Source organism: Trichosurus vulpecula, chromosome 8, assembly GCF_011100635.1.
Source record: "Trichosurus vulpecula isolate mTriVul1 chromosome 8, mTriVul1.pri, whole genome shotgun sequence".
Taxonomy (NCBI): Eukaryota; Metazoa; Chordata; class Mammalia; order Diprotodontia; family Phalangeridae; genus Trichosurus; species Trichosurus vulpecula.
Window position 1 is genome coordinate 171,579,977 of NC_050580.1, and position 24,199 is coordinate 171,604,175.

Below are 24,199 nucleotides of genomic sequence, written 5' to 3' on the forward strand. Positions count from 1 at the left end.
TTTTTTTGCATTTTATAGATATCAATGAATGTCAGAGAGACCCTCTTCTTTGTCGAGGTGGCACGTGCCACAATACAGAGGGGAGTTATCGATGCGAGTGCCCTCCTGGCCATCAAATGGCTCCCAATATCTCAGCCTGTATAGGTAAGGGCAACAGTTTCCCCTGCTGAGGTTGGTCCACCTATCTCCCAGAATCCAGAAGCATGAATTTTTATTCTCTCTTCTTATTTTCAACAGACATCAATGAGTGTGATCTTAGTGTTAACCTCTGCCGAAATGGCCGCTGTGTGAACCTGATTGGGAAGTACCAGTGCGCTTGCAATCCAGGCTATCACGCCACACCTGATAAGCTGTTTTGTGTTGGTAAGCTCTGAAACATGCCCAAGAAACTCTCCCTTTCCCCAGCACTATAGAAATAGATAGAATTCTGTTCCCTAAACCAGCTCATTTATCTTAAACTTGCGTAAAAATTATAAATCCCTGTATCTCATTACTCTTCAGTTTCCTCACCTATAAAATGAGGACAAATGTTTTAGATCTCTTCCAGCTCCTCAGTTCTCTGGTTCTTTGACCTATAAGCCCATGATCCTGTGATATTTCCATTGCCTATATATTTTCAAAGAATCATTAGGATGAAAAGGGAGCCTGGTATAGTGATAGAAAGCTAGCCTTAGATCAGGCAGATTAGTATCTGGTGTGATCTAGGTGTGACCTTAGGCAAGCCACTAAACCTCTCATTACCCCTGCCAACTCCAAGTTTAAAAGTTGCAGCAAAGGTACTGATCTGCATTGGTAGAAGAAGTTCCTCCAGGATTCTTGCCACAAATTTGGTCAAGCTTGATTTTAAAAAAAAGGTGAAGTTTGTAGAATGTTTTAAGCTTTAGTAAGGACCATTTGGGTTGTGCAAGTTTGAATAGTATGGTAGTTTATATGTTACTTCATGCACACGTCAAGGCAAAACAGCAAGCAATTTTTTAACACCTGCTCTGTCACCAGCCCTGTACCATGTGCCATAGTGATAAAAAAAGAAGCACAAAACTACCCCTTTAGAACTTAAGGTCTAGAGCAGTAGTTCTCTAAGTGCAGTCTGCAAGGTCAAAACTATTTTCATAATAATAGATGTTTTAATTTCTAATATGGCAAATATCAGAAAGTATGACCTACACAAACAAAAACTCTTTGGGTATTCCTCAATAATTTCGAAAGGGTTTTGAGACCAAGACATTGGAAAACTGCTTGTTTTGAGAGTCTTCTTTAGTTAAATAGCTAGCTAAAATATTGGAGCATTTTGTTAGGGTTTAGCCAACCCTGCTCTATTCTAATGCTTACTTTTTATGAAACTACATGTAAGTAACTTCACCTTTATGAGCCTCAGTTTCCTCCTATGTAAAATACCAATATTTTCCCTGCCAACCTCAGAGGGTTATTTAAGGATCAGTTGGCTAACATATGGAAAAGCGCTATAGTGCTTTCTGTTTTTATTGCTAGAGTATGCTGATTCTTAGGATGGAAATAGATGCCAGGATTAGTACCAATTTGAGCTCCAGTCATGACAGTTGCTTTGAGAGCTCCTCATTGAATTAAGTGGTCCTGGGAAGACTTATAAAGACAGCACCATTGTTTTAACAAATGAACCCCAAAATCAAAGTGAACCTCAGAGGATACTGCCAACTTTCGCCTGGTTTGGGTTGGAAACCATGCGGAACTGCCAAGTCTCACATGGTTTCCACCCGAAACCATAATTCAGCCCAAATTCTTCTGAAACATGGTCCAGGCCAACTAAGAACTCAGCCCAGGTTCTTGTAAAGGTTTGTAGACCTCAGCCAACCCCTCCATGGATCTGGACTGAATTTCAGGTTTGTAACTGAATCTGTATCAAGGATCATTTTATCCAACTGCCCATTGCTGTAATTGAGAATTACTTCCAATGGTCCTAAATTTTATCCCTAGTTGATATATGTTGTCCATCTTTGCAAACCTAAAACATGGCCCAAAATGTTAAGCAGAGAAAAATGTAAAATTATCCTGTTTCCTTTTTCTCCAGATATCGATGAATGTAGCATAATGAATGGGGGTTGTGACACCTTCTGCACCAACTCTGAAGGCAGTTATGAATGCAGCTGTCGACAGGGATTCGCACTTATGCCAGATCAGAGATCTTGCACTGGTAAAATTCCTTTTAACATTATATTGGGATTAAAATGGATAGATTAAAATAGATTCGTTAATTAAAGTTGATAAATCTTGTTTCAGGCTCCTATAAGCCACATCTAAGAAACAGGAAGAATATCAATGTTTAGAGTGATATGTACTGTTTGACTAGCTCCTTCAGATAAAGACTAGGATGTAGCAGAAGAAGCACTATCTTTAGAGGCAATAGGGAGTCTGGGGATGCTAATGCAGAGTCAGATAAGGCTTTTTGGGTGCCAGATGTGGGTTAAAATTTGGGCAAATCACTTACCCTCTCTGGACCTCAGTTTCTTCAACTGTAAAATGAAGAGGTTGGATTAGGTAGCTTCTAGGGTTCCTTTCAGCTCTAAATCTATGATTCCTTGACATACTTTCAAATTGATGAGGTCTTCTTATGATCCAAACATAATAAATATTTCAGTTGAACAGATAATTATTGTAGAAAAGATTTACTTTCTTTTCTACAGTATGTCCATCATTTGCTGTTAAATTATTTCAGAAAGGATTGTGGTAAATCCATGTTGAATTAAATGGAACTCCTCTTAAATGACCCATATATTTGGCCTCAGGATCAAAGGCACCATATTTCACAAAATAAGATGAAAATATGCATATGACAAGTTGGAGAGATATCATTTATATGTTTTGGCGAGTCTAAGCATGCTAAAGTTCAAAATCCGTTTTGAAAATTCAGATAAGTGCTCTTCAGAGCACCAAAGAACCCTCCAACCATGAGATTTTAAAAAGCAAATAACCAAAGTATATCCTATGATGATTCAGTATAAATATCCATATCTACATGCCACCAAGCATTTAGATGAAAAATGAAAATATTCACTAAGTTTTATGTGTTGCTTTTTCTACACATTCTACAATCTTAGGCTGTTTTTCATCTGTGTGTTTTGCCTAATTCGAAATACCCAATTGTAGAGGAGAAATTAATTTTTTTACTTTTCCCAGACATCTATGTTGTGCAAAAATAACCAGTTCTTACATCAAAAACTTCCTTGAATCCCTACTGTGTCACATCTTGATATAAAGACTCTGAAAAGCTCTGCCAGCTTTGATAATTCTTATCAAGCTGGAGAGACTGAGTACAGGCCCACTTACTGGCCACCTGTCTGTCCTATGAGGACCAGTTTAGCTAAGTTTAGAGGGGCTCATCACCAGAAGGTTGGCCAATAGATTATGAATTATTTTTGGCCATAGCAACTCATTAAGCTGTCTAATGATGTGTTGTAGAGTGTTGGCAGAATTAAATAATGGGTCATTTGAAGTATTTATGTAAATACATCTAAACAAGATGAAACATGTTTAGATATTATAAAATCTGTAAGTCTTCATTTTCTCTTTAGCTTTTAGGCATGCTACCCCTTTGAGTATTCCAAGAACAGCCAGGTGTTCAATGTCACTACTTAATCAGTTATACCTTTTTTGCATATTTAAAAATGTGCAAGTTGGGAATGCTAATGCAGAGTCAGATAAAGCTTCTTCTGAGGCTCAGATGCCTGCAACTTATATTTAACATAGTAATAGTAGTATTCTTGGAATTTTCCTGGAATAGTTTAGATGCAAAGAAGGTAAAACAAACTTACTGAACTGCATATAATTGTCATGTAGGTTGAACAAGTGAATGACAATTTAGAAAAATCTAGAGTGAGCTATGATTCTTAATTTGGCCTGAAAATATTTTCAGATTTGTGATTTGTAGTAATTCTTAAGATTTACCTTAATGGGAAAGTTGTTTTGGGGCGGGGTGGAGAGAATGCATTTCCTTTAAGCTTAAGGATTCATAAGCTCAATGGAATAGAAAAGCTGATGTCTCCAGCAACTGTGGCCAAAGAATATTTGCTTCCATATCACAAACTAAAAATACATTTGTTTGTTGAAAATCACTGATTACAGATGTATAGAACACAAACTTAAAATGAAAACTGGGCTTAGACATTTTTTATCCGAGGTAGATTTTGAATCAGAACAGAGGTGACTCTATAAAACCTTATTATAATATTTCCTGATCTCATGACCATGGTTTAGTCTTTATAACCTTAGTAAGAAACAGAATGGCTAGAATAAAATTTGGGATTAAAAGTTATTAGACTCTTAAACTATTATACTGAAATTATTAGTTTCATTATAAGAACACTGATGTGAGACAGAGCAAGTCCCAGCTATTCTTAAAGAGGATTCAGATTCATTTGGCATTGTAGGCCTATTAGAGCATATATCTTGAAAGTATAATCAATATGTAGGAGAGAATTAGTATGTAGTTCTGATGTTTGCAACTACAAGAAATTTCATTGATATATTCTATCCTCAGCCTTTCCTATAGCCAAAAAATTTATCACCTTTTGAACAAAGATCTGAGCACGTGCAAAACTTAACTTGACTGGTCTTGTGAGAAAAAATATACAGTCTATTACCCAGCTTCCACTAAAAGCATCTCCAGTGTGGTATAGAAACTTGCAGAATTTGTACTCCACTGGCATTGCCTTAGGGAAATCAGGGTTAACTCCCCACCATGATGAAGCATCTTTGTAGAGGAAAGGGAAGTAGTTCTTGATCTTTTTAAAAGGATAAATGCAGATAGGAGCTAATCTTGTTAATAATAATGTAACAAAATTTTAGCAAGTGTAAGAGCTGTCTACTGTCACAGCTGATGTTAATGCTGATGACATGATAAAAAGTCCTTTTTATTTTGCCCAGAGCATTTGATCTGCTTTGGATTTTTTTGGCTAAAGCTTCATTTGCACCTGAAAGATTGTAGTGGACAGCAAGCTCAGGAGGAGTCAACTGTAGCGCCCTGCCACCCCCTTTCCCTTCAAAAAAAGAGAGAAAGAAAAGGAAAGCAGGAAAAGAAAAGAAAAGCTAATATGATCTTGGGCTGCACTGAGAGGCGCAGGTTCCAGAAATAAGGAGGTGACAGTTCCACTGTATTGCCTTGTTCAGACCACAGCTAGACTTTTGTGTTCAGTTCTGAACACCGTATTTTAGGAAGGATGTTAATAAGCTGGAAAGTATCCCGAGAAGGGTAACTAGGGTAGTGAAATGCCATGAGTTTCATGACGATTGGTTGAAGGAACGGAGGATATTTAGCCTGAAGAAGAGAATACCTGGGGTGGGGCAGAGGAAGAGAATAATAGCCTTTCTTAAAGTATCGAAGGTCAGGCCCATGAAAGATGAATTAGACTTATTCTGATTGCCTCAGAGGACAAAATTAGGAGAAATGTCTAGAAATTGTAAAAAGGAAAATCTAAACTTGATGCGAAGAAGAATTTCATCACAATTTAGAGCTGTACAAAAGCAGAATGGGCTCCCTTGTCAAAGAGTGAATTTGCATTCAGAAGTCTTCAAGCGAAGTCTGGATGATAGTTTGTCATGTATATTGTTGAAAAGATTCTTTTTCAGATATTGTTTGTACTAGATAGCTATTGAAGTCTTTTCTAAGTCTGAAATTCTAAGATTCATTTCTGTGATGGAAGACAATGGTCTTGGATTTGTTATGATTTTGTCTGCTTCATAGTGAAACATACAGAATTCAGTTTTGTGTTTTTTATTCCTTTGTAGACATTGATGAGTGTGAAGATAACCCTAATATTTGTGATGGAGGTCAGTGCACAAACATACCAGGAGAGTATAGGTGCCTGTGCTTTGATGGGTTCATGGCATCTGAGGACATGAAGACCTGTGTAGGTAAGTCAGAGGGACCAATGTTTCTTAATCAGTCCAGTCACTCACAAGTTTAGTCAGCTAAGCAAAGAAGGTGGATCCATAACAAGTTATCAAGAGGAAAGTAATGGATATTTATAGTATATTCCTTATTTTTGAAATTAATGTTATGCTAGACAAGTACTGTTTTCTTCACATTCTTATCAGGCACAGAATTCTGAACGTGATGGAAATATAGTTTGACCTAGTGCTGTAAAATGCCTTTTATAAGTCACCTTAACCCTTTGCTTCATGGCTTAAATGAAAGCTTTTATTAAGCATAACTAAGTTGTTTTGTCTGGGAGAAGGATCATGGGGACTGGTTGATGAATAGACTATTTTTTTACTCTCTGAATAGAATAGTTGTTATTTTTAAAATAGCTATTTTAAAATGTTTAAAAAACAATTGTTTTACCCTCTTAATAGAATAGTTGATTTTTAAACAGAAATCCTGCAAATTAAAAAATAATAATAGGGGGCAGCTAGGTGGTGCAGTGAGTAGAGCACCGGCCCTGGAGTCAGGAGGACCTGAGTTCAAATCCGGCCTCAGACACTTGACACATGTACTAGCTGTGTGACCTTGGGCAAGTCACTTAACCCCGATTGCCCTGCCAAAAAGCAAAAAAATAATAATAATAATAATAAGGAAAATGTAAAAATAATTTGTCAATATGGGAAAGAGATACAGTCAAAAACTGTTGACTTGATGCTAGGCAGACAGAGTGCAGTCAGTCAGTGAAGAAATATTGAAAACTGCCTATTTGGTGTTGTATAAATAAAAACAAATGACAACTTGAATTTTTCACTATTTCATCAATCAAGGGACTTTAGGTGAATTTAGGAAAGCTCGAAATGGTCTTCTAGATAGCCTGTCGTCCAGGGCTAGTATTATATACTATTGTAGACCTTTAGTCAAGAATGTTATATCATTTTTATACCTTTCTGTTGCCTGACAGATAACTTATCAAGTTTCTATACATATCTTTAAGAATGATAGAAAGGAAACTGGTAAGTAAATGTGAAGTAGTGCCTTAAAACTTAATAATATCCAAATTTTGGTGAAAAAACACAAATATTTTTGTTTATCACAGTGGCTTTATCTCAGGGAGATAACTCTAGCAGTATCACGTGAAAAATTCTCTATAAATATGACTGTTAAAATGTTTTCCAGATGTTAATGAATGTGACCTTAATCCAAACATTTGTCTGAGTGGCACCTGTGAGAATACGAAAGGCTCATTCATCTGCCACTGTGACATGGGGTATTCAGGCAAAAAAGGAACAACTGGCTGTACAGGTATGTTTTTAAATGTGAGTAAGAAACTTTTAATTGACTGAGATGGCAACTTTCGTTAGCATGTTTGTGATCCATCCTGAATTTAAATTCCATTCAGTAACCATTTATTAAGTATCTGCCTTGTTTAAAAAACTCTGTTAGGTGCTAGGGAAAAAAATTACAAAAATGAAGTTATCCTTGGCCTCATGGGGGTTACATTCTATTTTAAAGTATAAATTGGACCATCCTGAATTACTATAAACCTTAATGCAGCCTCCATAAGTTTAGAATTTGTGATCCATTTGGATAGAATTTAGAGCTAAAATTTTCTGACTTAGCCATTTCAAAAAGGTATGTTAAACAAATGAAAGGCAGAAACGAGGCTCCACTGCAGAAGATTTGTTGTTCAGCTGTCTGGCAGCAATGTATATTAAAAGCCGCTTAGAATCATTTATTTGCAGACATTTGCTGTGTTTGCAAACTACCAGTTCTTTTACTTTCTCATAATAACAATAGCGTACATTTATATGGTACTTTTGTATTTCCTGAAGGCTTTCTGCTCACAGCCCTGTGAGGTAGGTGGTGAAGTATGGTCATACCCATCTTACAGTAGATGAGAAAACTGAGGCTTATGAGAGACAGTGGCTTGCTGAAAGCCCTGCAAATAGTTACATATTTGAATTGGGATAGATGTGAGTCTGTGTCGAACAGTCTTTCTATATTCCATGCCACCTTTCATTAAAGCAGATTCCTGAAGGCCCCTATTTTCAGCACCTATTTAGCTTAGTTTGTTATGTTACTGAAAAGTAACAAAAATGTTATTTTCAAAAACACTATAATACTTTTCACCACTTTAGACTGGTTTCTGTCCCAAATTGTTTGAATTAGTGAGGTTTTACTACATTAACTTGTTTTAGCCTAATTCATCCTGTGTTCACTGAACCTAAATCATCTTATGAATAAAATGGTTACAGACTCTTTAATTATATTTCTTATGCCATCTCCTAGTGATATGAATGCATAAAAATTCTTAAAAATGTTTAGTAAGACTCTGACTCTCTCTCTCTCTCTCTTTGCCCCCCCTTTCTCCCTCCCCCTCCCTCCCTCTCTCTTCCCCTTCCTCTCCCTAGCCCCCTTCTCTCCCCCCACTCTCTCTCCCTCTTCCTTTCCCTCCCTCCCTCATATATGTGTGTGTGTATATGTGACACACACATTCAGAAACAGGAAAGCACTATTTTTAAATGGTGATATTTTATGGATCTTTGGCTAACACTTTTAAGCATGGAGAAATACTAAATTGAGATAATATAATAAAAATTTACTGTAGTTACCTATATTTTAATATAATAGAAAATAACATGTAACATAACATAATTTTAAAGCATAATGGAGCCCATGCTGGGTTTGAATTAGGTAACTGTATACTTTATTTTCAAATAACATACATCTATTCCAAAAGCTAGTTTGGCAAGCTCTCATGGCTTGAAACGAACACTAAAATATTTGCAGCTTGGCAAAGTGGTGAATGTACAGATACCTAACTTAATTATATCAAAATATTTCAGTACAGCCCAAATTTACATTGTTATTTCAAACTGGCCAAGAATGCTAAGGTTCAAGCTTATAGATGCACAGGATAATAACACTAATAATATAATGTATTAAGAACCACAGATCCTGGCCAAATGACGAACTTAGGCAGAAAGATGAAATCTCTTTGACACTCACTCATTTTTATTCAATGATATTTAGTTCTGCATCTTTTTTGAGTGATTTAAATTTTGTGAGATGTGCCAGACACTGTTCAAAAAGTATGTAGATTCCTTCCTTCTAACTAACAAAACAGGTACATACAGTCCTCTTTATATGTTTTGGTTGTTCGGGTTTTATTTTGTATCTTCCAGTATAAATACAGGCTATTGGGAAAGGACTTGGTGGTCTGGCAGTAATGAATTGAGAAAAGTGGGTCATAACAGTGTTTCACTTTACTCAGTGCCTGGCTAGTTTAAGGACTTGGATCAAGTGAGCTGACTGAAATTTAGCCGAAGTTAGAGGATATTGATGTTTATAGATAGAAGAAAAAATTGGAGAATATGATGAGGAAGTCTCTAAGTAATGGGATCTTTGAAACTCTATGCCTCCAGTTCTTGCCCTTTCATATATCTGGGTTGATTTTTAAAAATTTTCCCAACCTATCAGGTAAAAAGCTGAGACTGATTTTTCAAGGAATTTTAATAGGGTTTCTTTTGATAAATTTTTAATAAAAATGGTGCATTTGACTGGTGTCAGCACTCAGGCCATTTTAAGATAAGTGCACAAATTTTTTATCTTAAATTTTATTGGTATCTTCTCTTCCTCTTCCCACTAAGCCATCCCTTATAACAGCGATTTAAATATAAAGAAGGAAAAAAAGAAGTTCAGCAAAATCAATCAGCATATTAGTCACATATGACAGTATTTGCTTTATTCTACAGAAGGTAGAATATTTAAACTGGGATAAATTTAATGCCAGCATGTGCTGGTCTAATTTGTAAGTATATACAGTGAAGTTAGATTTTATAGTATATAAAAAGGCCCCTGTGAAGTGTGGTGTCCAAATACAAGATTTCAGCAGTATAGGAAACTTGCTGTGTGGGAATTCCTTCCACCAGTGTAAATCTCCATTATGCAATTTGACATCTCAGCTGTAACTTAGATCCTTAAAGAAGTTCCTACAGCACTGAGAGGTTAATTTGCCCATGATCATGTAGCCAGTATCTGTCTGCAGCAGGATTTGAATCCAGGTCTATCTGACTCCAAGTCCAGGCCTCTATCCACTAAGTTCTTGAAATGTCTATTTTACATAAATTAAGTTTACATAGATACTAAAAATGTAAAGGCTGAGTGGAGTTTTACGTTGTGTGTTGGATGAAGCATTACCAGTTGTACATTAGTAACAGCTGCTTTTTACTGATGTGTACAGAGACATGTGAATAGATCTAAATCCAAGAAATTCTTTATCCTTCCCTAAGGACCAGCATTTCATTATTTCTCTTTTTCCCCTTTAAAATCATAGTCTATGATTAAGTTTCAGTTTGATAGAATTCAGACAACCCTTTAGCAGACTCAGTAACACAGTGACTGCTTTGCTTTGCCATGGTATGAGACAATCTGGTCTAATGGTTAAACCAGGTTAGAGGGGACTTGGGTTTTATTTCTAGTTGGCTTATAACCTTGTACAAATAACCAAGGTGTTCTGTACCTCAATTTTCCTAACTGTAAACTTGTGGAAGTGATTTTTAGGTGTTCCTCACAAGGAATTTTTTAGGATATATAGGATCATGTGAAAAGCGTTTGGCTTTTTAAAATAGGGGAGCTCTGTTAATTCCACTGCTGACAGATATTTAAAAAGTCCGGAGGTGCTGAACCTTTTCTGTGCCATAGACTTCTTTGGTAGTCTGGTAATACCTATGGACTCTTCTCAGAATAGTATTTTTAAATGTATAAAATAAAATATATAGGATTACAAAGGAAACCAATTATATTGAAATAGTTATCAAAATATTTTTAATAACCCAAGTTCACAGACTTTAACTTAAGAACCCCTGTTTAACTAAAGGAGCATTTGATCTAAAAGCCAGAATTGGAAAAGCATTAAATAGAATTTAAAATGATTTTTTTAAATGGGGTAGTTAAAAAAAATTAGGAGATCTAGGTTTCTTTTGGCTCTGCTCCTGCTTGTTAAATTAAAAGTAGGGTAGTTCACAGCTTATAATATGGTCAGATTTTCTTAGTGAAGGCCATGTTAAAGACAAGTGTTTATAATTTTCTAGGCAACAAGTATAAATAGTGATAGTGGTCTCTCCTAATTGGGAATAATAAACCAGCTACTTATAAAATAATATCAAAAAGCAAGGTTTAAATTGTGTTTTGATGATAGGCAACAGAGATCTGTCCACTGGTTTAAATATATGTACATGTATACATATATGTACCTTTAAAACTATATCAATTTATGATATTTCAAAGTGGAAAAACTGTTTCATTAAAATTATGAAATATCTTCTGGGTTCCATTACATTTTGGTTTAAATATTTTTAAACCTTTGTCTTTAATGATTGTTTCGATTTTAACAAATAAACATGTTTTCCTCCCGATCATGCAGTTTTCAAAATCCACCCACTGACTTACATTCCCAGCCCACACAGATGTTAAGGATTTCTGCTTTTCCCCTTCAGCAGTCTAAAATTGTGGGTTTTGCTGAGGGTAATATTCTGTTATACAGGGTAGACATACATTTTCTTGAAACCTTTAATGCACCCAATTTTAGACACTTGGTCTTCACCTAAAAAAACAATCTTGCCTGACACTGGCTTAAGAAAACTGAAACTAATTTGTGGCCCAGGATATAGATTCTTTGCTCATTGTGCCTATTTGCAGTTAGAAAACCAATCCAAGCATGATACTTTACCTGTGTGGAAGCCAAAACAGAAGGGAAATCTTGAATGGAAGGTACTGATAGTACCACAGCCTCTTTGTGAAGACAGTTGATCCAGAATATGGCTACACAAGTCTATTTATACCTGCCAGCAGCCTGTCAGTGTGAATCACTTTCATTTGTAAATTCTAAAATTCTTGGGCAATTCCATTTCTTAAACTAGGCAATTGTTTTTGCTAAATAAATGAATTTAATTGGATAAATTCATCATAAATAAATAGAGGCATAGTGGATAGAGTATCCAGCTGAGTGTCAGGCACACCTGAATTCAAATCCTACTTCTGCCATTTACTAAGTGTGTAACCCTGGGGAAGTCACTCAACTTCTGTACATCTTAAACAATTCCTCATAACTTACATACAAAGTCATAGACAAGTTAGAATCTGTATTAGAGGAGGAATTTGCCACACTGGAGATTGTCTATGCTAATTGAATCCCAGATCTTCCTGGGATAATATTTGTGACATGAACCAATATGTAGAGAGGGAATGTGAAGTTTTAGGCCACAATAAATTACCATACACATCAAAGTCATCACCAGTCATCAAAATATTTTGCTTATTTCTCTCAAGTTTCTTATCACTAATAACGTAGCCCCATGGTTATCAGCCTACGAAAACTCCATGGGTGTTCAGTTAGATAGTTTTGGCTCCATTCTTTTTCAAATTTTACAGATCTAAGCAGTCTTAAAGGCAGTCCTCCCTTCTTTTCTTAAATCTATTAGTAGAGAACAGCTTCTCCTAATGTCTATTCAAGGAGAAGCCATAATTTACCGTGCCACATTTTGCCATTTACCTATGCACAATTCTTAATGTCACTTGGTGAGGAGCTGCATCTTTCACCTACGTAAGTAGGAGTTTGTTTTTATTTTATTTGTTATTAACAGACCACAAGCCTTTGGGATTTGTGCAATGTCAGACATAAGAAGAGGCTGTACCTAGAAACTTCTCCTTGGTTTTTACTCAGATCACTCCCTTAGCTGCCTGGGAGATGTCCATTGAGCACTCTTTAAGATTCTTTATATGACAGAATGAGGTAGAGTAGGGACCAAGGAAGGATGGAATGTCAGCCTTATATTTGAATGTCTTTGTTTCTGTTGGTTTGTTTCTTTCACCCTGGAGCAAACTTGGCAGTGTTGAGGGAGGGAACATTTGTACAGAAAAAGATGTATTTGGCAAGTCGTTTTTTATGTTTTGCCCATTTTTCCCTTTGTATTATTAAAGAGATGTGTGTTTGAATGTAATACTTTTCCCCTCCTCTTATGGTTCAGTTTCCTCCTTTGTTTTATTTGGAATAGTTTTGGGTCCAACTCTCTTTCTATGAAAAAAATTAATAAATACTTTGCATTGCATTATATGTGGAGAACATGGAAATGATAACTTATCCAAAGATATACACGTATATGAATTATGTAATAGAATCAAGTGAGCAAGCAGGAATTTATTTGAGCCAATTGTGTGGCAGGCAGACTCTATGTGAGGTGGTAGAGGCAGACAAAAATGAGAATCTCTGCTCCCAAAGGAGCTTATATTCTTTTGGTCCATGTTTTCATTATAGAATATGCTACAGACCATATTCTATAATCTAGGACAGGAATCAGGACTGGACCTGTGATTTCATTGGAAGAACTTCCAAAACGAGGAAGCTCCCTCTGCTGATGCCGAGTAGCACTTAGAGCTAGGGTAGAGCCCTATGACAGTTATTCTACTAACATTTTCAAAGCTGAATGTAAACATGAAGAAACTGAATATGGAGACTTTTACTTACCCAAAGATGCTTGAAGGGAACCATTTACTAGAAAATGTTTAAACTTTGATAACTAGAAAATAGGAAAGAAAGACCTCACGGTAATTAGATTTAAGTGATTAAATCTAACCCTACTTGTTTCATTCTGAGGAGCCAGAAAGAAAATAAGTAACATGGGTGTCTAAAAGAGAAGTGTGGAGGATTATGATACACTGCAAAGCACCCAGGGCTACTTCAGGAAACCTGGGGTCTAGTACCTACTATGTCTTTCGCTCATAGTATTATATAGTAGACACCTGATAAGTGGAATTAATAAGTTGAATTTAACTTAGGCAAGTTATGTAATTCCTTTGAGCCTCAGTCTTATCATTTGTAAACAAAGGGACTGGACGAGATGATCTCTGAGTTTGCATTCAGCTTCTAGATTCCCTAATTTTCCAAGTACTTTAGGTCATACAGTATTTCCATGACTTCAGTTTTATTCTTTCAGCCTGTCCTTCCTTAGTGATTTTGAGAGCTTAAAGTAGGAGAATTATATAGACTTCAGAGAAGAATAGTTGGGATCTAATAATTTTAATGTGGTGGTTCCCTAAAGGGAAAAGGTGTTGTTGTGTTCTGCTTGCAAACATTTGATGAAAATTATTTTGCTCATGAGTTAGAAAAGCCAGTTATGGGAAAAATCACTTCTTCAGATTCCCCTGGTATTTCTTGCATTGTCCTTTCCCTTTCTGTGGAAGGGCATCCTGCTTTGTCAGTCAATCAGACAGCTGAAGGTAGTTTCCAACCACTAAGGAATTAATTGGCTTTCGGAAGAAATACAAATCATGATAAACCTGAAACTCAAGAGTGTATGTTCTCTTTTGCAAAGGTTAGCATTTAATATTTCTGCATTATATTCTCAAGATTATGTTACAAAAATGAAGCAACTGTATGACTTAATTATAAAAGAACTTTTCCATGAACATTTCTATTTAATGTTTATTAGTGACTTAAAAGATTTTTGGCAGGGCAGTCTGGCACACTTTTTTTTAAGATTGTCTTACGTGTTCTCTGAAAGTTATAAGGGTATATGTGATCATGGGACTATTTTAAAGCTTACATTTGAACACTGAGTATCTCATCAAGCATTTCCAAAGTAGTTTCAAAATTTTTCATTTTGCTTAAGTAATCAAAAGAGTAAACACAAGTTGCTTGTGTAGTTTCTGTTTCGTGTCATTATTCAAGTGACCTCTAGAAATTCTTGTTAGCCTTTTCCTCTACTTCATGCCAAAATTAGCTTCCTTGACCTCCAGTAAGATCTGTAACAGACATTGGTTTCCTGTGCAGAATGATATTATCATCTTACAAATTCCTGCTTCTGGTTAAAGAAAATGTGACTGTATGATTAAGTCTCCATTGCTATGTAGTAATGTGTTAACCCAGGGTATGTACTTTATAAAAATACTACAACTTGTGAAGGGGGATCCGATCCTTCTCTGGGGATTTTTCATGACAGTGACCCCGTTTAAATAATGCATATTCTTCCCAAACCACCATTTACCTTATTTGACAGATGTTCTTGACTCTTTGGGAAACTTTAGTTCTATATAACATAGCAGTATACTCAGTCCTTCAGTAATGAATACACTAAAATGCTAATAAAGACATTGAAAATTCTCATCTACTTTTGTATTAACATTACAGAACATAAAGGCCATATATAAAGTTGTACAACATGATCAAGCCAATAAAAACAATAGAATAATAGTACATTTCACTTCAGACCTCCTTTGAGAAATTCGAAGCGTGGTTTTTTTTTTCTAATTAATCCTATATAATAATAATGCCTCTTGTTTTTATTGGCTACTGCGCTTTCTTTGGCCATTGCCAAGGAATCAGGAAAATTACTTAGGATCCATTTAGGGACATCTTCACAGTTCTCAAAATGTATCTAAGCAACAAGGCATGATTCTCTAAATGCCAGTTGTACTTTCTAAAATTTAAGGAAAAGAGGGCATGTGGAGGCTTGTCCTTGCCTCACAGTGAGCAAGAAATGGAAATATGTCAAGTCCCTTCATACCCTAGAAATTCAGAGAGCTTTCTTCCTTAATAATATGAGCTTGGTTTTCAGAACCAGGGGTCAGAATTTTGGGTCCCAGTAACATCCCTACAGAAAAAATGAACTTGCACATGAACATAAAAATCCCCCAGTGTAGTTGAATAATATTACTCCTTTAAAGCGATCACTTTTGCTTCCTTATATTGACTTCATATTCAAAATGGTAACTAATGATGGTCAAAATAAATAGCAATTCATCATGTTTTATTCCTTTACAAATTGCCACTTGAACCTCTTGGGTGTATGTATCATAAACATTGGTGCTAAACTAATTTATCCTGTTTGAGGCAAGGAAAGCAATTCAGTAGCTGAAAATTCATGCCATTGAGGAAGTAAAAAAAGGATTAACTCTGAACACTAAAAACCACTCTTTATTTTTCCAGACATCAATGAATGTGAAATTGGAGCACATAATTGTGACAGGCATGCTGTCTGCACCAACACAGCAGGGAGCTTCAAATGCAGCTGCAGCCCAGGATGGATTGGCAATGGCATTAAGTGCACAGGTGAGTTTGGAAGTCTTCAAAATCTAAGTTGGTTGTAACCTGTGTAGGTCTCTTATTAAAACTTGTAAGGGAAATTTAAATGTATTTGGTGGTGAAGCATTTTGAAGGCTGCAATGTCTTATTATTCTTACAGAACTTCTTTCTTCCCTTTCCTTTTAGATTTGGATGAATGCTCTAATGGGACGCATATGTGTAACCAACATGCTGACTGTAAAAATACGATGGGATCTTACCGCTGTTTGTGTAAGGAAGGATACACTGGAGATGGATTCACTTGTATAGGTAAGTTCTTACTTGAAGTGGGGGAGAAGATGCTCCACTCAATTGTCACTTTATTCATGAAGAATATCCTGATCTTCCAATTGCTAGTGCCATTTTTCTCCTGTCCCTGGAAATTACTTGATACATATTTAGTATTTGCTTATCTCTTTTCCCCAATAGAATGTAAGCACCTTGAGGGCAGAGACTATTTTGTTTTTGTCTTTGCATTCCTAGTACCCTTACACAAAACTTGGCATATATATGTTTAATGAATTGACTTGACTTGAAATAGAAGTACCCACTAGCCTTCAGACTGGCAGTTAATAGCGATGATTGTAACTATAAACTAAAATTCTTTTTTTTTTAATTTAGATCTTGATGAATGCTCAGAAAATCTGAACCTTTGTGGAAATGGGCAGTGCCTCAATGCCCCAGGAGGATATCGTTGTGAATGTGATATGGGATTTGTGCCAAGCGCTGATGGAAAAGCCTGTGAAGGTAATGAATATGAGAGCTCAGAATCTACCGTGACATAATAGGCAGTGTCGATGCTTTATTATTTTAAAATATGATGCACCCACCATACTTGTTACTCTACTATGTTCTGGCTTCAGTTTGGAGCTCAGTTGGTTATGAGTTCAATTCCCACAGGGGCCATTTCTTTTCATGAAAAGAAAAACTCAGCTCTGTGGCAATAAATTGTAGTCTGAATCTTAGCCAGCTCTCTTACAAATTCATGCCAGTGGTCATAAGGGAGATTAGACAAGTAAGTGTGGTTGAATTAATGCCAACTCATCCCCACTACTGAAATAAGAACTCCTGGTACATTGCCTATTATTGGTGAATTGGAAGGGTCATCTTTATGTCTGAACACAACATCCTTTTGGCTTTAAACACCTTTTTAAAAAGAATTCTGAATAGTAATTTTCAAATTTGCAAACTGAGTTTGTCCTTTAGTTCATTTGAGTAATGTTTAGGTCCAAGAAATGTATGAAGCCTACATGTGCTTATGTTCTAGGTATTTAGGAACAATGAAACTTAGAATTAAATATATATTGTACACTTACTTCAGTGTGATTTTCTAAGGTTCATAATATAGTCACCATAGCTATTTCATGTTTACAGACACTAGGCTGAATGCACTCTTTAGCTAAAGTTAATTTGTATCTAGCTTAGAAATGAGAGTAAAATTTCATGGAACATAAATACCTTTTAAGAAAACTAATGGAAATATGCTATAGAAAGCCATGTCTTAATTAGATGATGAAAAGATTTTTGGGTTTTTTTCTCGACCTAGTCAAGACTAGTGTATGTCCATTACTAGAAGCTGATAATCACCAAAGAGAAAAATTTCAATTCTAATGTAAATCTCACATGCAGTTTTCCCCTCTTGGAAAATGCTTTCCTTCAGCTGGCCATGATGTTGCACACCTATAATCCCTACCACTGGGGAGGCTGAGGCTGGTGTGGATCACTTGAGCTCAGGAGATCTGAACGTCAGGAGGGCTAAAATCAATCACACGTCTGTACTAAGCCAGATAATCATCATTATCATGAGTATTAAAAGCAGAGTTAGAAGGTACCTACTTTGTGTGGAGGGCAGCTAGGTGGTGCAGTGGATAGAGTGCTGGGCCTGGAGTCAGAAAGACCTGAGTTCAAATTTGCCCTCAGACACTTACTAACTGTGACCCTGGGCAAGTCACGTAACCCTGTTTGCCCCAGTTTCCTCATCTGTAAAATGAGCTGGAGAAGGAGGTGGCAAACCACTCCAGTGTCTTTGCCAAGAAAACCCCAAAAGGGGTCACAAAGAGTCAGACAAGACTAAAACGACCGAACAACAATGACTTTGTGTGGGACACTGTGCTAGGCTCTGAGGATACAGAATTATAGACTAGTAGACTCATAAATAGAATGAGTAAATGAATTTAAAAAGAATAGATAAAACGTCTTAACTTGATAGAAGTGTTATAAACCTCAGGGAAGACATCAGTACACTTGACTGAGCGTTGGAAGTTTCTTAATTCCTAAAGAGATGCTATAATGCACTGAGTGCTAAAAATTTAAAGCAGCTTATAAAGCAAAAGATATTCACATCTTCACCTTTAACCAATAGTTCTCTTCTTTCTCCCCAACTTCCAGATATTGATGAGTGTTCCCTTCCTAATATCTGTGTCTTTGGGACTTGTCACAACCTTCCTGGTCTTTTCCGCTGTGAGTGTGAGACTGGCTATGAACTGGACAGAACTGGAGGGAATTGCACAGGTAAGGCATCTCTGAGCTGGGATTGATATTTATCCTGTTGTTTCCCTGTTCCCTCAGGTATTGAGGAATAGGGTATAGATTGTGAAAATGTAGACAAAAGATCCCAGTGTGAGAGATTACATAGGGAGAGTCTTCAGAGAGAAAGATTAATTACATGCGAAGAAAGAATGAAAGCTAACTCCAAGATTTGGAATCTGGAAGTCCAGAATGATTTCTTGCTTACTACTATGGATAAGTAGAGGCTCTCTGTGTGGATTAACTGTGCTGTCATTTATCCTTCACTACCATTAGGCAGGAAATCAGAGGATTTTCTTCTAGTGACATTGCCCTGGGATTATTGTCCTTACTCTTCTGTACCTGCCCTTCAGTGTTCTTCCTCCACCATGTTCACCCAAATTAGTTAAATTATTAGTAGTAGTATTAAATGCTTTACTTAAGTGAGAAGAAATCTTTAAAAAATCATCACGTGTTAACTTAGAGGTACATAGTCTCTAGTTAACTCATTTCATTTCACCTTAACTTCACCTACAGTTCATCCTTTTAAAATCATTTTTAGTTACCCTTCCAAGTGCTACTTTACTTCCAGCCTCTACCTGGTATCCTTAACCAAGGCTCTACAAACAATATATTTCTTTTAATTTTGACAACTATATTTCAATATAATTGGTTTCCTTTATATTCCTATATATTTTATTTTATGCATTTAAAAAATTATTATGAAAAAATAGGCTCTGTAGACTTTATAAGACTGCCAAAGAAGTCTGCGATAACAAAAAAAAAGTCAAGAATCTAATCCAAGATATTTAGAAAAAAATAGATCCTTTATTTCTATCTGGCCTTCAATTTCAGGCTATTTCAAAACTACCTTCTTTTTAGCTACCTAAAGTCTGACTTAGTGGATTGCCTAGATTCTGCCCATACCATTATTTTGACCTAGGCTCTTCTCTGGGCATATAATCTGCTAAACCAGAGTTGTCAAAAACACACTGGCATCACTCCCAAATACCATTCAACTAGATTAAAATAAAATTGGGAATATTTAACAGAATAATTAAAAATACGATAGAAAATGATGGTAAAATGTGGTCTTCAGGGATCCTTATGTATGGTTTAGTGGTCCTCATTTCTATTTGAGTTTGATACCACAGTTCTAAACCACTAGAGATGCCACAAAGTATTAACATTCCTTAAAGTCTAAAAATGCTGCTCCTCTGAATATGAAGGTTTTATTCCTGTCCAACAATATACACTAAAGCTTTAAACCTTCATTGTAATAATACAAATTTATTAATTACAAAATAAATAACTATTTGCCAATGAGGGAGAGATTTTTATAATGCATGTAATATGTACTTATAATGTGATATTGAAGAGTAATAGGATCTTAGATTTGAAACGGAAAGGGACTTTAGATATTATCTATTCCAGTTCTATCATTCTGCAGATGAGAAACTAATGCCCAAAGAAGTGAATGAAAATAAACCTGGGTATAACATCGCACAGGTAACTAATAGTAGAGCAAGGATTTGAACCCCAGTTCCTCTGATTCAGATTTGAAAGTCATTACACTATACCATATTAATTGTGTTCTGAGTTGTGTTGTAGTCTTGGTGGCTGTCTACCCCCAAGTGACAGCTTTGCCCCATGACTTCTTCAGGGAACTACCTTTCTCAGTCACATATTCTTAGGCCTGTTGTTCTTAAGTGTCAGTATTACCTATATTAACTTAAGCATCCCTTGAATTAATCTGGCCCTAGCCACACATTCCCAGATACGACTTTTAGGGGAGGTGGTTTTGATGTAGAACTCTCAACCTGTTCCTCAGTTTAAAAAGGGAGGAGCCAGAAGGAAGGTATATGTGGGAGGAATGTTTCTGTCACTCCCCTCTGGTAGGTAGTTTGTTTCTGTACTTGGGCATCCTTGTGAATATTGGAACAGAAGAGAAGGACTCAATAAAGGTGAAACATGCCAAAAATCTTTGTCCCAAATATCTGAAATGCTGTACATATTTTTGGATAGGAACTGAATGGGAAACATTTAACATAGCATCAGTGATGGGATATATACCCTTTTAGCATGGATAACAAGACATTAACTGGCTTTTGTAGTTGTACATTTGTTCTTTGCCAGACTGAATGAAGGCCAATTTGTCGGGGGTGGCACATTTTGCAACTAACAGGTTTCCTTAGGACAGTATCTCCTACTTTTACATGATTACAGTTCATACATATTAAGTATGTGTACAAATTTATATATATATATATATATATATATATATATATATGCATATGTGTGTATGTATTTTTTCACTATAATTTGTTTGCTGATGAATTAGTCATATAGCAGTGTTTCACTTTTTATACCTGGCTAGAATATTTTTCCAGTTTTCAAGATTTTATTTTATACCAAACAGATTTAAATGTTTGATATGTCCTAGGGGAAAGGATTGTGATGGTACTAGGTCCATTCTAAGGGATGGACCAAAATCCATGGTGAATTTACCTCCTTAGGTATGCTTTCTAAAGCTGAGACTTCATATTCCATCCTACTTTTCTGTGGCAAGAGTGCAAGATTTCTTCTAATGGAGCAAGGGTTAGATAAAGCATTAATTCTGTACTTGTTGTTTTGTCATAGATGTTAATGAGTGTCTGGACCCTACAACTTGTATTAGTGGGAATTGTGTTAATACCCCAGGCAGTTACACCTGTGATTGTCCACCTGATTTTGAGCTGAACCCCACCAGAGTTGGCTGTGTTGGTAAGATATCATTATACTTTTTCAAAGAATTACACATCTTTTTTTGTTTTTTAAGCACTGAGATGTTTAATTTTCATTTTAATTCTTCTCTAAACCTCAGTAATGTTGAAGTTTAGAGGTTCACCAGAATTGATTCACATTTTCAGAAGCCCTTTCTAACTTCATTATTCTCAATGTACATTCCTTCAGTATGCTGTAATAGTAATACTGTAATGGTAAATCAGGTGATTTTTAGCCATTCTTTAATATGAGTTTGAATTTCCTTCTGCAAAAGAACATAATTGACAATGTTGTTTCTCTGATTGGAGTTTGTTAAGGGAACTTGGATCCCTAAATGTTCATGGAGAATTTCTACTTTCTTGCTTAGTGACCATTACTTTTGTGTCTGTACATTTTGAATAGATACACGATCTGGCAATTGCTATTTAGACATTCGGCCTCGAGGAGACAATGGAGATACATCATGCAGCAATGAAATTGGAGTTGGGGTTTCTAAGGCTTCCTGCTGCTGTTCTCTGGGTAAAGCCTGGGGCACTCCTTGTGAACTCTGCCCTGCTGTGAACACATGTAAGTTGGCATCTACCTGCTTTTTATTATTATTATAATTTAATCCAGTTTTTTTATTCAGCTCTGCAGGGTGCAACAGTAAAGCTATGTAAGGGGAAGAATTCTGCATCAGTAAAAGGAGGGGTGGGAGGTAAATTCTCCTAGCACTGCATAATTCCTTGGAGGGCTTCCTCAAGTGGGTTTATCTCTTCTTAGCCTTTAACTTACATATCAAAAAATAGGACCCCATTTAGCCTTTATTTAAATTCACAGTGGGCCAGGCACTTTACATATCATATAAAAAGGTAGAGTCCCTGTGTTTCAAGTGGATATATTCCAAGGGTAATATATGGATTGATGTAAAAAGTAATTTTGAAAAATAAACTCTTTGAGCCTAGATTATTTGTACACTATTGCTTACATTTGAAAGATTCATTGACTCATTTTATTTCTTTTTGTTTTAATCTGTTGATCAGACCTGTGACACATTGAGGAGACTTAGATAGATGTTTAGATAGAAAAGCAGTTGGTTTAATAGTTGTGAAATGGGAAGTCATATTAGATTTATGGTGTGGCCGATGGTTTGTAGTATGAGCAGATGAGCAAAATGGCAAGAAATGAGAACAGTTTAGTTTATTAAGAGTGAAAATGCCAAAAAAAGAGATTGGAAAATGGGGTGAAGGGCAGGACAGTAATTGTTATTTATCTAGTACCACTTTACATACATTCTTACTTGGGCATACTTTGAGGTAGGTAGGAGGCATCCTCATTTTACAGGTGAGGAAATTGGGACTTAGAAATTAAGTGACTTGCTCATGGTTTGTAGAGACAGGAGATGTTAGAAACAGTATGTGAACTCAGGTCTTTCCTTACATCAAGCATTCACCAAAGGAGCAGAGAAGAAGAGGAGGAAGAATGGTTTTTAGGTAGTATGAGAGAGTCACAGCTAAAAATTATAGTAGTAACATATGTATGTCGTATCTTCTTCAAAATACTTTTTCATATATTATCTTATTTGAGATATGGGTAATAAAGGTCATTATTCAAAGGTTCTGGTACAAGCCCTCAGATCCAAGGAGAAAATTGGAGTTGAGGGAATTCCTGAAGAATTTTCGGTAGTTTAGGAAACATATGAGACATTTTACAGCAGGCTTCACCATGAAGAGATTGATTTTAAGATTTAGAGGTAGACTGGTTGATGGAGTTTATGAAATTGTCTTTATGAAAAATGGGAGATGATGTTATTAGTAGAAACAGGAGTTACAATAAGGAAGGAAGGAAAGGTTTTTGTAAAACGACTATCAGGTTCTTTTTGTTTCTTAATTTTAGCAGAACAACCCGAGGTACAGATCTGGATAAATGAGTGAAAGTTTTTAACATAGATTTGACCTTCTTTCAAATAGAACTTATAATCAATTTACATGTGATAAGATATTTTGGACCTTGTGCGTGAAGAAAATCTGAAGGTCCCCAAATGAGTCAAAAATGGAAGTTACTATAGTGGGAAATACAAGGTACTAGAACTTCAAATCAGACAGTGAATGATGAATAAAAACAGGAATTCAGTGAGAATACCAAAAGGACAATGAGATATAAAAGAGAATAGTTTGGAATGGGTCTGGAGGAAAGGACAGTCTGCATACTAAAAGTAGTCTGTAATTCCTGGGAATTCAAGGCTAAGCACAATGTAAGAATGGTCTTGCCTCTGAAACCTCTGTGAAGCCTCTGTGACCTGGGAAAGTTATTTAACCTCTCAGTGCTTTCAGGAAGCTTACCAAGACTATAAATTGCAAAACAGTTGCCCATCTACTTTTAGAGGGAATTTTCTGAAGTGATGATAGAGGGAATTTTTCTGAAGTGTGATGATAAAATCTCAGGTTAGAACCATCCTCCTCCAAAAACAATTTTTTTTACTAGTGAAAAGTTAGTCGGAGATGAATTTGTTTGAAGTCAAAAAATAGAATCTAAGAAATTAAGTAGTATGAAGGAGTCAGAGAGCCAAAGAATAAAGTAGGCAGCTCAAGAGAATAAGTACTTGGTTTCAGAGACCAAAGAGAATGTGCCATCCCACCCCACCCCTGCATTTGTGATGCAAAATAACTTTGATGTGAAAATTACATATAAACACCAAGGTTTTAGGAAGATGGGACACATAGTAAAGATCCCTAAAAAAAATTAAATCTTTTTAGATATGTTAAGTTTAAGTTCTTATGATAACATAGCATAAAGAAGTTGGAGATTTAAAAAATCCATTTTGATTTTTGTTTTGGTAGCTGAATATAAGATTCTTTGCCCTGGAGGAGAAGGCTTTCGACCAAACCCTATTACTGTTATATTGGAAGGTAATTTTGGCTTTTTTCCCTTTTAAGATG

At 36.0% G+C, this 24,199-nt stretch overlaps 1 protein-coding gene across 1 annotated transcript in view; it reads left to right on the forward strand.

Moving 5' to 3' along the window:
- FBN1 (fibrillin 1) overlaps nucleotides 1-24,199 on the forward strand; it is a 311,665-nt gene that overhangs the window by 225,227 nt on the left and 62,239 nt on the right. Inside the window, exons 27-38 of the mRNA XM_036734672.1 lie at nucleotides 19-144; nucleotides 238-363; nucleotides 2,045-2,167; nucleotides 5,758-5,883; nucleotides 7,070-7,195; nucleotides 15,879-16,001; nucleotides 16,161-16,283; nucleotides 16,635-16,760; nucleotides 18,402-18,524; nucleotides 21,159-21,281; nucleotides 21,684-21,848; nucleotides 24,101-24,169. Of these exons, the coding sequence (XP_036590567.1) occupies nucleotides 19-144; nucleotides 238-363; nucleotides 2,045-2,167; nucleotides 5,758-5,883; nucleotides 7,070-7,195; nucleotides 15,879-16,001; nucleotides 16,161-16,283; nucleotides 16,635-16,760; nucleotides 18,402-18,524; nucleotides 21,159-21,281; nucleotides 21,684-21,848; nucleotides 24,101-24,169 (1,479 nt within the window). The remainder of the gene's footprint in view (nucleotides 1-18; nucleotides 145-237; nucleotides 364-2,044; nucleotides 2,168-5,757; nucleotides 5,884-7,069; nucleotides 7,196-15,878; nucleotides 16,002-16,160; nucleotides 16,284-16,634; nucleotides 16,761-18,401; nucleotides 18,525-21,158; nucleotides 21,282-21,683; nucleotides 21,849-24,100; nucleotides 24,170-24,199) is intronic.